General features: G+C 46.1%; 1 protein-coding gene across 2 annotated transcripts in view; it reads right to left on the bottom strand.

Moving 5' to 3' along the window:
- VPS41 (VPS41 subunit of HOPS complex) overlaps positions 1-14,455 on the bottom strand; it is a 272,718-nt gene that overhangs the window by 243,864 nt on the left and 14,399 nt on the right. Inside the window, exon 1 of one of the 2 annotated variants that reach the window (XM_056520460.1) lies at positions 14,060-14,171. The exons of the other annotated variant lie outside the window; for it this stretch is intronic. Coding sequence (XP_056376435.1) covers positions 14,060-14,098 — 39 coding nt within the window. The 5' untranslated portion in view covers positions 14,099-14,171. Of the gene's footprint in view, positions 1-14,059; positions 14,172-14,455 lie in introns of those variants that run through there. 2 annotated transcript variants of the gene reach the window in all.

The raw sequence follows: 14,455 nt of genomic DNA, 5'->3' as shown, positions 1-14,455 counted from the left end.
CAGGTTCTGCGGTGAAGAGTTGTGGCTGGATGAAATGAAGATGATGGTCAGGGCCAGATGGAGAAGAATAAGAAAGTCACTCCTGCATATAGCAGCACTGTAATATACATAGATAGCAGATCTATAGGTATTGTGGATTGTTTCTTTTTAGTCATTTTTTGTCGCGTGTCAAAAATTATTTGGTAGGGGTGCCCCGCAAAAAAAAAAATTTAGGCAAGGGGTGCCCCGAGCTGAAATAGGTTGGGAACCACTTATCTAGCATAATGAATGTGTAAATGTGATAATCCACACATCCTTGGTGGTCTTGGATAGTAAAAGATTTTACAGGAATATTTATATTGGTCTGGGGTAATAAAAGGGGTTAATAGATTAAAAATACTTGTCCTTCAGTTAATTGCCCACTTCTCCAGACTGACCTCCATCAGTTTCCTCTACCTATCTAGTGCTGGTAACAGAAAAGTCTGTGTGATCACCGCATAGCATCTTACTGGTTCTCTGTATGGTTAGTGATATTGCTGGCGCAGACAGTGGAGGCGAACATTCTATTGTGCTGCTAGGTGTCATGTTTGTGGATTTACTGTAAAAGACAGAACTCTTAGAATCTGCCCAGATTTCTCAAACTTCCTCACCCCCGGCCGACTTTGGATTTAAACACCAAATATTATCATCAATGTAAACCGTCATGGTTTTGTTGGTGGCAATGTGGCTGTAGCATTCTCCTTGCTGTTATTAGGCTCCAGAGAGTCTGGTGCTCAGCGGTTTCTTATTTCTCCATATCAGTGGGCAGGACCAGAGCTGAGCTTTTTGCCAGAAGTACACACATAGTTACTTCCTCCATTCCTTCTCTAGCACAGTACAACACATCAAATACTTCTCTCTGCTCTCCCGTGACATAATGCTGTTGAAAGTGTACCAAATGAGCTTGTACTATGCAGGGCATATGAATTATAGCCTATGATTTACAACTAATAGAGATGGCACGCGAAAGGAGAAAGGTTACTGATTCACTGGGTTTTCGCAAAGGCGCTATGTGGGCAGACATAAAGGAAACAGCAGGACAGCAAAATAAGGGTTACCTTAAGCACTCAACAGGCTGCATTCTGCTGGGCAATAATTTACACAGCATACTGTGATAGATGGCAAATGGAGGGGAATAGGGGGTTACTGATGCAAAGGGTTTGCAAGGGGCTATGATCAGAAAGGAAAAAAAAAAACACTGCACAACATAGAAGAGGAAACCCAAAGCACTTAAAGGGGTACTCCACCCCTAGACATCTTATCCCCTATCCTGTCTGATCGTGAGGGTCCCGCCGCTGGGGACCCCCGGCATCTCAGCTGCAGCACCCCTCTGTCATTACTGCACAGAGCAAACTCGCTATGTGCATAATGATGGACAATACAGGGGCTGGAGCATAGTGATGTCAAAGCTCAGCCCCTCGTGACGTCACGGCCCGCCCCCTCAATACAAGTCTATGGGAGGGGGCGTGGTGGCCGTCACACACCTCCCATAGACTTGCATTAAGGGGGCGGGCTGTGATGCCAAGAGGGGGCGGAGCCGTGATGTCATGATGCTCCGGCCCCTGTATCGCCCGTCATGACGCACAGAGCGAGTTTGCTCTCTGCAGTATTGACAGCGGGGTGCTGCAAGATCCCCAGAAGCGGGACCCCCGCAATCAAACATCTTATCCCCTATCCTTTGGATAGGGGATAAGATGTCTAGAGGCGGAGTACCCCTTTAACTTTTGCAGGAGGAAAATTAGTCTTGATTTACCTTGTATAAACAATGCAGATCCTCTGGACACTCACAGATGCAGGTCCAAAGGAGGAGTGATCAAAACCTGTGCACATACCTGCGTGGCACATACCTGGGACGACGCAGAAGTGGGGATGAGGGACCAGTGGCAGGCACAAGTGGAGGCAGCGGCGGCGGCAGGCACAAGTGGAGGCAGCGGCGGCGGCAGGCACAAGTGGAGGCAGCGGCGGCGGCAGGCACAAGTGGAAAAGCGGCATCTGAGGCAGCAGTAAAGATCACTGTAAAGTGATCTTCACTGCAGCTTCTAGGAGTTTCAAAACTACAACACCCAGCATGCCCAGACAGCCATTGGCCTCGTCTAACACCTATGGGGTGTTAAGGCTCACTGTACCCCTTGTTAGGTGCCTTGAGGGGTGTAGATTCCAAAATACTATGCCATGTGTTTTTTTTTTTTTTGCTGTTATAGAACCATAGGGGCTTCCTAAATGCGACTTCCTAAAAACCATTTCGGCAAAATTCACTCTCCAAAATCCCATGGTCACTCCTTCGCTTCTGAGCCCTCTAGTGCACCCACAGAACACTTTACATCCACATATGAGGTATTTCCTTACTCAAGAGAAATGGGGTTACACATTTTGGGGGGCATTTTCTCCTTTTACCCCTTGTATAAATTCAAAAAACTGGGTCTACAAGAACATGTTATAGTAAAAAATTTAGATTTTGAATTTTCTCCTTCACTTTGCTGCTATTCCTGTGAAACACCTAAAAGGTGAGAAAACTTTCTGAATTACATTTTGTATACAGTGGTCCCTCAACATACGATGGTAATTTGTTCCAAATGAACGAACGTTAGTTGAAACCATTGTGTGTTGACGGATCCGTGCAATGTAAAGTATAGGACAGTGGTCTCCAACCTGCGGACCTCCAGATGTTGCAAAACTACAACATCCAGCATGCCCGGACAACCAACGGCTGTCTGGGCATGCTGGGTGTTGTAGTTTTGCAACATCTGGAGGTCTGCAGGTTGAAGACCACTGGTATAGGAGGTTATACAGTACTCAGTAGTCCCCACCGCTCACCGCTGCCCTGGATGTCGCCCTCCATCGCTGTTGCCGCGTCCCCAGACCCTCTCTGCTGCGCCTCTTCATCGCCGTCATTACGTCGCTGCTCACGCCGCTCCTATTGGATGACGGGATGGCATGTGCGATGACGTGATGACGTGATGATGACGATGGAGAGCGACGGCCATGCAGGGGATCCCGAAGAGGACGGTTCGGAGCGCCGGTACAGGTGAGTGACACCTTAAACGGACTACTTCAGCTGCTGCCGGATAGCCGTTTATGCGATGGCCCAGACATAAAAAAGCATTGTATGTTGATGCTGCCTTCAACATGCGATGGCCTCTGAGAGGGGCCATCGTAGGTCGGGGGGTCACTGTACTTGTACACTTTGTATTTCTAATATGAAGGCCCTTCAAATCCACTTCAAAACTGAACTGATCCCTGAAAAATTCAGATTTTGAAAATTTTGGGAAAAATTGGAAAATTGCTGCTGAACTTTGAAGCCCTCTGATGTCGTCCAAAAGTAAAAACACGTCAATTTTATGATGGAAATATAAAGTAGACATATTGTATATGTGAAACAATAAACAGGGTGGGCCATTTATATGGATACACCTTAATAAAATGGGAATGGTTGGTGATATTAACTTCCTGTTTGTGGCACATTAGTATATGTGAGGGGGGAAACTTTTCAAGATGGGCGGTGACCATGGCGACCATTTTGAAGTCGGCCATTTTGAATCCAACTTTTTTTGTTTTCAATAGGAAGAGGGTCATGTGACACATCAAACTTATTGGGAATTTCACAAGAAAAACAATGATGTACTTGGTTTAAACGTAACTGTATTCTTTCATGAGTTATTTACAAGTTTCTGACCACTTATAAAATGTGTTCAATGTGCTGCCCATTGTGTTGGATTGTCAATGCAACCCTCTTCTCCCACTCTTCACACACTGATAGCAACACCGCAGGAGAAATTCTAGCACAGGCTTCCAGTATCCGTATACACTGCTATATACTACTATATACACCGCAGGAGAAATGCTAGCACAGGCTTCCAGTATCCGTATAAACTGCTATATACTACTATATACACCGCAGGAGAAATGCTAGCACAGGCTTCCACTATCCGTATACACTGTTATATACTACTATATACACCGCAGGAGAAATTCTAGCACAGGCTTCCAGTATCCGTAGCTTCAGGTGCTGCACATCTAGTCTGTTCACAGCATAGACAATTGCCTTCAGATGACCCCAAAGATAAAAGTCTAAGGGGGTCAGATCGGGAGACCTTGGGGGCCATTCAACTGGCCCACGATGACCAATCCACCTTCCAGGAAACTGTTCATCTAGGCATGCTATGACCTGACACCCATAATGTGGTGGTGCACCATCTGGCTGGAACTCCACTGAGTTTTTTTTGGCAAAAACGCCATAAAAAACGGCAATTTTCCCGCACAGCGTTTTTTCAGTGAAAAAACGCTGCGTCCAGATGTTAGCTGCAAGTCAATTGTAAACTGCAAAATGCCAGATTCACTTGGTGTTTTTCAGTTGGTATTTTTTTAATCCTTTTGGCGTTTTTCAGCAATTTCGGGCTCAGAGGCTGGATTTTCAAATCGCCCGACAAAACCTAGTCTGGCGTTTTTTGCCCTGAAATCGTGGCGTTTTCCTCTCATAGAAGTCTATGGGAGAGCAAAAACGCCAAGAAAAATGCCATGTTGGTTTTAAATTTTGTGTTTTTGCAGGCGGTTTTTATTCTTTTTTGGACTTTAGTGATCCTAAAAAATTATGGAGATACTTTTTTTATTAAAATTTTGTAGGGTACCATAAAAAAATAAAAATAAAAAAGATACAATTTTTTCCATCACTACTGTATCTAACGAAATGTATCATTTTTATTATGAAATGTTTATTAATTTTTAAACAGGGATCAATTTATGTTGGCGGGTAAAGCACTAAAAATGTAGCCGACAATAATAAAAATGTAGTGTGTGTGTGTGTGTTTTTATTTATTTTTTTTTACATTTTTTAGGTAGTACTGTTCCATGATGGCAGTAGTAGTTACCTGTACTAATTGACAGATCGCCGGGGTCCCTTGCCATCCTCTTGTATAATGTATAGATGCGGTGGCCGCTCTTCTATGGTCCCCTGCACTGACGTATATATATATATATATATATATATATATATATATATATATATAGCACTATTCATATTTCCCGTAGAGAGCTGTGATTGGCCAGATGGTTCCAGCCAATCACAGCTCTCTGTGAGAAATAGGAATATGTGTATATATACGGCCATGCAGGGGACCATAGGAGAGCGGCCGCGGCATCTATACATTATACCGGAGGATCACAGCGTGTGACAGGAGTGATACCCGCTGTGATCTTTCCTTAACTACAAGTACTACTACTCTCACTCTGCTCCATGCTGGGAGCTGTAGTACCTGCATTAATAGACAGATCGCAGCAGGTGTCAGAATTTACACTAGCTGCGATCTGTCTATTAATGCAGGTACTATAGCTCCCAGCATGGAGCAGAGTGTGCTCCATGTTGGGAGTAGGAGTACCTGCTTAAGGACACATCACAGTGGATGTCACTACTGACACCCGATGTGATCGTCCTGTCTATAGCAGAGATGCAGAGCGACTGTATACATCGCTCGCATCCCTGCTCTGCACTGTACTCCGGGCCTACCACTCATTCATTCATCTTTTCCTCAGAGCTGTGATTGGCTGCAACCATCCGGCCAATCACAGCTCTGGGCGGAAAATATGAATGAGTGATGTAAACAGAGCAGAGGTGCGAGCGCTGTATAGAGCCACATCACTGCTATATTATGGACAATCGCATTGGGTGTCAGACTGACACCCGGGGCGATATGTCTATAATACAGGTACTACTACTTCCAGCATGGAACAGTGTATTCCATGCTGGAAGTAGTAGTAGTACTACATAAAAAAAATTAAGTTAAAAGATATACACACACACACACAATAACATGTTATAAAAAATAAACATTTAGTTAAATACAATTTTACATCCCTTCTGCGTCTTTTTATTTATTTTTTTTATTTTTTTTGGTACCCAACTATTTTGTAAAACAAAATGCCAAAGGGGCCAAAAATGGCAAATTCCACACAAAGTTAAAAACGCAAGAAAAAACACCAGAAAAAAAGCAAAAACGCAGGGAAAAATTGTTGCAGTTTTTCTGGCGTTTTTATGCCACAAAAATCGCAGGGCAAAAATATCAGTGGAGTCCTTGCTGGAAAAACTCAGGGAACGTGCCTGCTTCAGTGATAAAGAGGGAAACACATCATCATGTAGCAATTTCGCATATCCAGTGGCCTTGAGGTTTCCATTGATGAAGAATGGCCCCACTATCTTTGTACCCCATATACCATACCATAATTTTTGTGTTCCAACAGTCTTGGAGGGATCTATCCAATGTGGGTTGGTTTCAGACCAATAGCGGTGGTTTTGTTTGTTAACTTCACCATTCACATAAAAGTTTGCCTTATCACTGAACAAAATCTTCTGCGTAAACTGAGGGTCCTGTTCCAATTTTTGTTTTGCCCATTCTGCAGCACCTGAAACTACGGATACTGGAAGCCTGTGCTAGCATTTCTCCTGCGGTGTATATAGTAGTATATAGCAGTGTATACGGATACTGGAAGCCTGTGCTAGCATTTCTCCTGCGGTGCTGCTATCAGTGTGTGAAGAGTGGGAGAAGAGGGTTGCATTGACAATACAACACAATGGGCAGCACATTGAACACATTTTATAAGTGGTCAAAAACTTGTAAATAACTCATGAAAGAATAAAGTTACATTAAAACCAAGTACATCATTGTTTTTCTTGTAAAATTCCCAATAAGTTTGATGTGTCACATGACCCTCTTCCTATTGAAAAAACAAAAGTTGGATTCAAAATGTCCAATTTCAAAATGGCCGCCATGGTCACCACCCATCTTGAAAAGTTTCCCCCCTCACATATACTAATGTGCCACAAACAGGAAGATAATATCACCAACCATTCCCATTTTATTAAGGTGCATCCATATAAATGGCCCACCCTGTATAATTTATTTGTAATGTCTATTTTCCTCACAAGCTTCAAAGTTAGAAAAATGCTAAATTTTTTAATTTTTCATGAAATTTTGGAATTTTTCACCAAGAAATGATGCAAGTATCGGCAAAAAATTACCACTGTGATAAAGTAGAATATGTCACGAAAAAACTATCTCGGAATCAAATTCATCAGTAAAAGCATCCCAGAGTTATTAATGCTTAAAGTGACAGTGGTCAGATGTTCACAAAATGCTCTGGTCCCAAAGGCCAAAATGACATCGGTCCTTAAGGGGTTAATACTAATAGGTAGGGATGTCCCAATACCATTTTTTTAAGACCGAGTAGGCGAGTACGAGTACCGATACTTTAATTCTAGTACTCGCCGATACCAAGTACGAGTACTTTTATTTTAAAGGGAATTTAATAGTAGGTAGTATCACCTTGCAGTCATTAGCAACAGCCCCCCGGCAGTCATTAGCAGCAGCAGCCCCCCCCTTGTAAACAGCAGCCCCCGTGTAGACTGCAGCCCCCCCCCTTGTAGACATTAGTAGCAGCCCCCCTTTAAACAGCAGCAGGCCCCCCTTTTAGACAGCAGCAGCAGGGCCCCCCTTTTAGACAGCAGCCCCTCCCTCCCCCGTAGACAGCAGGGCCCCCTTTAGACAGCAGCAGCAGGGCCCCCCGTTTGGACAGCAGCAGCAGGGCACCCCTTTAGACAGCAGCAGGGCCCCCCTTTTAGACAGCAGCCCCTCCCTTCCCCGTAGACAGCAGGGCCCCCCGTTTAGACATTAGTAGCAGCCCCACTCCTTGCACACAGCTCACCTGTGGCTATCCTCTGTCGGGTGCTGCCGCTCCACTGTCCCGTTCTCCCGATGGCATCCTATGGAGTAGCATGTGACATACACGTCACTCTGCTTCCTCCATAGCGTTACGCTGGGCACAGGGGAGGAAGTGGAGTGACGTGTGTGACACATGCTCCTCCATGGAACACTATGATTCGGAGGGGAGGATGGGAGAACGGGGCAGCGGAGCGGCACCAGGTATCGGATATGGTATCGGGGACATTAAACGAGTCCCCGATACCAAGCAAATGACTAGTATCGACCCCGATACCAGTATCAGGACATCCCTAGATTCCATACCAATTCCACACAAAATCCACAAAAAAGCCAGAAACCACCCAAAGAAGCGGAAATGGTTCGGAAATTCCGCCCGTGTGAATATACGCATACACACCACGATTGCAGACTACGGTTGCTGGATCCGGCTGGGTAAGGGAAAACTGGGCACTCCCGTACCCGAGCCGGAGCCAGACCCCATCTCATTCATTTGAATGAGCCGACCAGTAGTATAGGTTTTAGGTCCGGTCACAAAACCACATACGGGTATACAGACCCCAGAACAGATCCGTCTTGTATACTGACCCCAGATCTGAACACTCAGGTATACAGTCCCCAGACCAGAGCCATCCTGTATACAGACCCCAGACCAGAGCCACCCTGCATACAGACCCCAGACCAGAATACTCAGGTATACAGTCCCCAGACCAGAGCCATCCTGTATACAGACCCCAGAACAGAGCCGTCCTGTATACTGATCTCAACACTCAGGTATACAGTCCCCAAACCAGAGCCGTCCTGTATACAGACCACAGAACAGAGCCTTCCTGTATACAGACCCCAGACCAGAACACTCAGGTATACAATCCCCAGACCAGAGCCATCCTGTATACAGACCCCAGACCAGAACACTCAGGTATACAGACCCCAGACCAGAGCCATCCTGTATACAGACCCCAGACCAGAGCCGTCCTGTATACTGATCTCAACACTCAGGTATACAGTCCCCACACCAGAGCCGTCCTGTATACAGACCACAGAACAGAGCCTTCCTGTATACAGACCCCAGACCAGAACACTCAGGTATACAGTCCCCAGACCAGAGCCGTCCTGTATACAGACCCCAGACCAGAACACTCAGGTATACAGACCCCAGACCAGAGCCATCCTGTATACAGACCCCAGACCAAAGCCATCCTGTATACAGACCCCAGACCAGAACACTCAGGTATACAGACCCCAGACCAGAGCCATCCTGTATACAGACCCCAGACCAGAACACTCAGGTATACAGACCCCAGACCAAAGCTGTCCTGTATACAGACCCCAGACCAAAGCTGTCCTGTATACAGACCCCAGACCAAAGCTGTCCTGTATACAGACCCCAGACCAGAACACTCAGGTATACAGACCCCAGACCAAAGCTGTCCTGTATACAGACCCCAGACCAAAGCTGTCCTGTATACAGACCCCAGACCAAAGCTGTCCTGTATACAGACCCCAGACCAAAGCTGTCCTGTATACAGACCCCAGACCAAAGCTGTCCTGTATACAGACCCCAGACCAAAGCTGTCCTGTATACAGACCCCAGACCAAAGCTGTCCTGTATACAGTCCCCAGACCAAAGCTGTCCTGTATACAGACCCCAGAACAGAGCCATCCTGTATACTGACCCCAGATCTCAACACTCAGGTATACAGTCCACAGACCAGAGCCGTCCTGTCTACAGACTAGGGCTGCACGATATGGGGAAAATGTGCAATTGCGATTATGGGCCTAAATATTGCGAGTTTGATATGCGATGCAATATAATAAATGGTGAAATCCCCCCCCCTTTTAAGTCCAATCTCCTCCATTTGACATCCATCCACCTATTTTATGCCCACCGCCCATTTCACAGTCTCTCCGCGACACATTCTCTCCCCATGGTCACATCTCACTGCTCCTTTCATATTCTCCCCCCCACAGTCACAATCTTCCCTCCATATCCCATCCTCCCCTTGTCACAATCTCTCCCCCTCCCCCCCCCCTGTGTCACATTCTCCCCCCAGTAGGTAGCTTTTTGTACTGCAGCAATACACTGGGTTTCCCGGACAGTTTTCAAATCTTTCGCGGGATGCGGGAAACCTAGTGTGTTTGCAGCCAAAAAAGTCCTTTCCTCCTCAGCGTATCACTGGCTTGACACGTGACACCGCTGCGGCCTGTGAATGGCTGAAAAGGGAAAGGTCCTACTAGTTGAATGGTGAAGAGAAGAGACACCGGACCGCATGGAGGGAATCGGCACCTGCAGGGACCGGGAGTAGGTGAGCAGTAGTTTTTTTTATCTTTCTTCCTGTGCCCTTTTACTTAGCGCAGTGTTTTTCTATCAGGGAGCCTCCAGCTATTGTGAAACTACTACTCCCAGCATGCCCGGACAGCCTTTGGCTGTCCAGACATGCTGGGAGTTGTAGTTTTGCAACAACTGGAGGCACCCTGGTTGGGAAACACTGAATTTTAGTTTTTTAATTTGGTTTTACCTGCTCTGGCTGGCCCGCCTGCAGCAGCACATGGGAGCCGGCCCGAGCAGATAATCGCAAGTTTTCCCAGAGGGCCGTATCGCTATAGCGCAAAAATCGCGATTCAATGGCTTTTGCGATATATCCTGCAGCCCTAATACAGACACCAGACCAGAACACTTGAGTATACAGACCCCAGACCCGAGCCGTTCTGCATACAGACCCCAGACCACAATACTCAGGAATACAGACCCCAGACTGGAACACTCAGGTATACAGTCCCCAGACCAGAGAAGTCTTGCATACAGACCCCAGACAAGAATGATCAGGTATACAGACCCCAGACCAGAACACTAATGTATACAGACCCCAGACCAGAGCCACCCTGCATACAGACCCCAGACCAGAATACTCAGGTATACAGTCCCCAGACCAAAGCCATCCTGTATACTAGGGATCGACCGATTATCAGCATGACCGATATTATCGGCCGATAATCACGATTTTGGGCATTATCGTATCGGCAATTACCTTGCCGATAAGCCGATAATGCCCCGCACCGCCCGCACCGCGACTATCGGCCCTAACCTCCACCGATTATCAGTATCGGCCCTAAGAAAACTATATCGTTCGATCCCTACTGTATACAGACCCCAGAACAGAACACTCGAGTATACAGTCCCCAGACCAGAGCAGTCCTGTATACAGATCCCAGACCAGAATAATCAGGTATACAGACCCCAGACCAGAACACAAGTATACAGACCCCAGACCAGAACACAAATATACAGACCCCAGACCAGAGCCACCCTGCATACAGACCCCAGACCAGAATACTCAGGTATACAGACCCCAAACCAGAATACTCAGGTATACAGACCGCAAACCAGAGCTGTCCTGCATACAGACCCCAGACCAGAATACTCAGGTATACAGTTCCCAGACCAAAGCCTTCCTGTATGCAGACCCCAACCAAGAACATGCTTGCGGCGCTCACAGGGGAGTATGGAGCGGGCTCGGGATTCCTGCCCGCTCCATACTCTGCAGCCCCCGGCTGTTCTCAGTAGACGGGGGCCGCCGCTAATAGCCAGCATGCGGCGATCGCCGCGGCTGGCTATTAACCCTTTAGATCGCCGCTGTCAAAGCTGACAGCGGCGTCTAAATGGACATGTGAATGCTCCCTGGTAGGCTAGATCGCCCCCCCGCAGCGCGATCGCAGGGGGGCGATCCACTATGGAGGTAGCCGGAGGGCTTACCTCTGCTTCCTGCTGTCCCGCTCTGTCCTTGATAGATCCTGGCTGGACTAGGCTCTATCAATGGATCACAGAGCACACAGAACTCTATTCATCTGTATGAGGAATCTAATGATTCCTCCTAAAAGTCTAATAAAGTGTAAAAAAAATAAAAGTTTTAATAAAAGTTTGAAAGACACACATTAACCCAGTGGTCTTCAAACTGTGCCCCTCCAGTTGTAGTTTTGCATCATCGGGAGGGCCACAGTTTGAAGACCGCTGCATTAACCCCTTCCATGTTAAAAGTTCAAATCACCCCCTTTTCCTATATAAAAACATGCAAACATAATAAAAATAAACATATTTGGTATCGCTTCGTGCGTAATTGTACGACCTATTAAAATATAACATTATGTATCCCGTACGGTAAATGTAAAAAAAATACCAAACCACAGATTTGCAATTTTTATAATATCCCAAAAAAAAAAAGTTAAAAAGCGATTAAAAAGTCAGATCAATACCAAGATGGTACCGATACAAAAAACAGATAATGGCGCAAAAAATGAGCCCTCATACAGCCTGGTATGCGGAAAAAAAATAAAGCTACAGGGGTTAAAAAATGGCAATTAAAAAAAATAAGAAAAAGTTCAGAATTAGTAAAACATGACATAAACTATACAAATCTGATATCGCTGTAATCAGGCGCCTAAAGTATAAAACTAACATGTTACCTCAACCACAAGGTAAATGGCGCAGAAAAGAAAAACACCAAATCTGCAAAATGATCTTTTACTATTTCAATTTCACTTCCCTTAATATATATATATATATATATATATATATATATTTTTTTTTTTTTTTTTTTTGGTCCAGAGAATATGTTATTGAAAAATTAAAAGGTGTCCTTATAGTAGGTAGTTATCATTATAGTAGGTAGTTATGGCTATTATAGGGCGAAGAGGAAAAAACGAGAGCGTAAAAGCGCAAATTGGCCAGACAAGTGGATCATCATGAGGGACAAGTAGATTTTGCTCCATTTTAGTCCCGTGGACAAGTAGTTTTTTATTAAATTTCCACACCCCTGCAGACCCCAGCCCAGAACACTCAGGTATACAGACCCCAGCCCAGAACACTCAGGTATACAGACCCCAGCCCAGAACACTCAGGTATACAGACCCCAGCCCAGAACACTCAGGTATACAGACCCCAGCCCAGAACACTCAGGTATACAGACCCCAGCCCAGAACACTCAGGTATACAGACCCCAGCCCAGAACACTCAGGTATACAGACCCCAGCCCAGAACACTCAGGTATACAGACCCCAGCCCAGAACACTCAGGTATACAGACCCCAGACCAGAGCTGTCCTGCATACAGACCCCAGCCCAGAATACTCATGTATACAGACCCCAGCCCAGAATACTCATGTATACAGACCCCAGCCCAGAATACTCATGTATACAGACCCCAGCCCAGAATACTCATGTATACAGACCCCAGACCAGAATACTCATGTATACAGACCCCAGACCAGAATACTCATGTATACAGACCCCAGACCAGAATACTCATGTATACAGACCCCAGACCAGAATACTCATGTATACAGACCCCAGACCAGAATACTCATGTATACAGACCCCAGACCAGAATACTCATGTATACAGACCCCAGACCAGAATACTCATGTATACAGACCCCAGACCAGAATACTCATGTATACAGACCCCAGACCAGAATACTCATGTATACAGACCCCAGACCAGAATACTCATGTATACAGACCCCAGACCAGAATACTCATGTATACAGACCCCAGACCAGAATACTCAAGTATACAGACCCCAGACCAGAGCTGTCCTGCATACAGACCCCAGCCCAGAATACTCAGGTATACAGACCCCAGACCAGAATACTCAGGTATACAGACACCAGACCAGAGCCGTCTTGCATACAGACCCCCGACCAGAATTCTATTGTACAAACACCCCAGACCAGAACACTCAGGTATACAGTCCCCAGACCAGAGCCGTTTTGCATACAGACCTCAGACCAGAACTCCCCATCTAGATAGAACTGAGAGCAAAATACCAGCTCCCTCCTATCTACAGACCCCAAATCAGAACATCCCCCACATATAGACCCTAGTGCAGTCCTTAGACCAATGGGAGATTTCCCAGCTCAGCTGACACATTAGCTTCCTATAGCAGAACTTGCACCAGTTTTAGGGCAGATCACTGGAAACTAGAACAGTTGCCCATAGCAAGCAGAGGAGATGAGGAAAGCAGCCATGTGATTGTTTACTACAAACACTGCTGCAACACGTGAGGAGGACCCAGTGCTGGCATGGAGCTGGTACTGGGTTATATTACGTCTCACATACACATCAGACCCCCAGTGCCAGGACTCGCCCATCTGCCCCATGAGCTTCATGATGTCTGCAGCCCTGCTGCTACCGATAGGTCACTGTAGGAGGAAGGTAAGTATTCCTGTGCCAGCTGTTCATATCAGTCAAGACATCAGCTTCATATCACACACATGTCCCGGGCCGCAACGATTGAATGGAGGGAAGCAAGAAGCCGTGTAATGTGGGGGAGAACCTGACCTGATCTGGAGAACCGGGCAGCCCCTGAGTGTCAGCCATGACAGCGGAGACAGCAGTCACATGACAGCTAGGAACGTCATGAGAGGCAAGCGATCAGTCACGTGAGTGGGAGGGGCCCGGCCGTGCGTCTGCTGAACTATGGTGTCGCTTCATCTAAACCAATACATATACAGGCTCTGCGTGTGTACATGTGTGTGTTATAGAGTACTGGGGTGTAATATGTGTGTATGTTATAGAGTACTGGGGTGTAATATGTGTGTGTTATAGAGTACTGGGGTGTAATATGTGTGTATGTTATAGAGTACTGGGGTGTAATATGTGTGTATGTTATAGAGTACTGGGGTGTAATATGTGTGTGTTATAGAGTACTGGGGTGTAATATGTGTGTATGTTATA

Source organism: Hyla sarda, chromosome 5, assembly GCF_029499605.1.
Source record: "Hyla sarda isolate aHylSar1 chromosome 5, aHylSar1.hap1, whole genome shotgun sequence".
NCBI lineage: Eukaryota > Metazoa > Chordata > Amphibia > Anura > Hylidae > Hyla > Hyla sarda.
The sequence above is the reverse complement of the archived record's forward strand: the minus strand, read 5'-3'. Positions and strand labels throughout refer to the sequence as shown.